This window comes from Nannospalax galili, unplaced genomic scaffold (genome assembly GCF_000622305.1).
Source record: "Nannospalax galili isolate Female #2095 unplaced genomic scaffold, S.galili_v1.0 scaffold302, whole genome shotgun sequence".
In the NCBI taxonomy this organism is placed as follows: domain Eukaryota; kingdom Metazoa; phylum Chordata; class Mammalia; order Rodentia; family Spalacidae; genus Nannospalax; species Nannospalax galili.
Genome location: NW_008350120.1, coordinates 4,608,687 through 4,610,491, shown reverse-complemented (window position 1 = coordinate 4,610,491; position 1,805 = coordinate 4,608,687). Strand labels below are relative to the sequence as shown.

Below are 1,805 nucleotides of genomic sequence, written 5' to 3'. Positions count from 1 at the left end.
GTCTACATAGTTCCAGGACAGCTGGGGCTACAGGGAGACCCTGTCTCAAAAAGACAAAAAAAAAAAAAAAAAAAAAAAAAAGAAAACCAAAAATTCTCCCTGGGTATTTCTAAGTATCTTTCTCCGAACGTAATGAAATGAGAACAAAAGCAGCATCAACCTGCAGCCTCCTGCGTTCAGAGCCAGAGGCCACTGCACCAGGGAAGTCAGTTCTTGGCGTTTAGGGCCTGCACCAAAGTAAACACAGATCTACAGCGACTGCAAGTTGCCAATCTATTTATGCGACAATCCATATGGCTTCCACTTCAGAACGCACCAATATCCCATTTAGAATGTAATTATATGCTAAAAATGTAATGCCACAAGTAATTCAATTACTCTCCATTATAATTACAAAGTATAAACATTTCCCATCGATTTAGTTAAATAAGAATCGGTTTTAATGAGTTAATGTTGAGTACCTGAGATTTTCCTCATCTTCATTATCGCTCTGTAAAAGATCATCATTCAGCTCTTCATCTGACAAATCCGACTGATTCTAATTAAAATAAGAAAGCTAATTAGTGTGTGTCATTTCCATGAAGACTTGTTACCAAAGTGCAAGCAAGATCACCCAGAATCGGTTGTTTCTAACCTCCTGTTACTGCAGGTTTGCTCTGGTCAGCACTACCACAGAGAATCCAGTGACCCCACACTAGCTAACCCCCTGAGTAATTGAGATGGCACACTCAAGTAAATACTAAGCAGCAAGCATAATGATCACATTTTCTCTAATTCTAGCACCAAAGAAAAGGGAGTCTTCACTGAAGGGAGTCTTCTAAACAATTTAAATACTCAAATAAGAATGCCAACCTTAAAATGAGTAAGTTTAACAATTAGAAACAAAATTCTGAACATTTAAAACAATACAAGAAACACCAAGCAGAAATAAGCAGTTCAGAAACCGTGATAACCCTGGCTTTCCCCTCACAGGCCACATATAAGAACCAGCAGTAGCTCAGCACCTCGGCTCTCAGTCCAGCCATCCCATCACAGCAGAGGCAGCCTAGTGACTGGCATGAACTCAAAGTGCTCAGGGTAGGCATATCAACACTCCAGACTGCAGCAGATTTCACACTTTCCTCCTCTTCTAAAACTATTCATATGTATCAAAAAGGCATATAAAAACTGCTATTAACCCTGCAAAAGATAGTCAAAAAACACATACACACACATTCATTTTTAAAAGGGGAGAAAAACCTTCTTGACTTGCTACTTCTTTGTTGTCTTTTGACACAGGGTCTCCCTGTAGCCCCAGCTGACCTAGAACTATGTAGACCAGGCTGGCCTTGAACTCAGAGACCTGCCTGCCTCTGCTTCCTGAGTGCTGAGACTAAAGGCATGTATCACCACACCAGGTTTTAACTTGCTACTTCTTATATAAAACAGTATGGCATCTACAGCCCATAAAATACGTTAAACTTGAGTGTGTATTTATTACAACACTTCTGATAGCCAAAAATAATTCTAGCAAGATGTAGTAGCCAAAAAGAATTCACTGACCTTAGCCTAGGATAAAATCAACAGGCCACACAGTTTACTTGAAGAAGGGAGAATGGAACTGTGTGACAACAAAACACAGTGCTTCAAAGACCCAAAATGAATATGCTGTTAGGTGACATATCTGCCATTCAAAGGGCAAGTTTTGTCAGTGAAAGCAGATGCCAGAAACAGGCCTGCCATGGACAAATCTGTTTACTGACCAATGAAACCTCAGGAGATCCTTTAAAATCAGCAATTCAGGGAAAGCCAAACATCAAAGGGGG

At 40.2% G+C, this 1,805-nt stretch overlaps 1 protein-coding gene across 5 annotated transcripts in view; it reads right to left on the bottom strand.

Annotated features, from left to right (window-relative positions):
- The window catches only part of Rbm33 (RNA binding motif protein 33), a gene marked incomplete at its 5' end in the record, with an annotated part of 100,276 nt that overhangs the window by 90,603 nt on the left and 7,868 nt on the right, over positions 1-1,805 (bottom strand). For all 5 annotated transcript variants that reach the window (XM_017801706.2, XM_017801707.2, XM_017801709.2 and 2 more), the window contains 1 exon segment: positions 462-538. In XM_017801706.2, the coding sequence (XP_017657195.1) occupies positions 462-538 (77 nt within the window).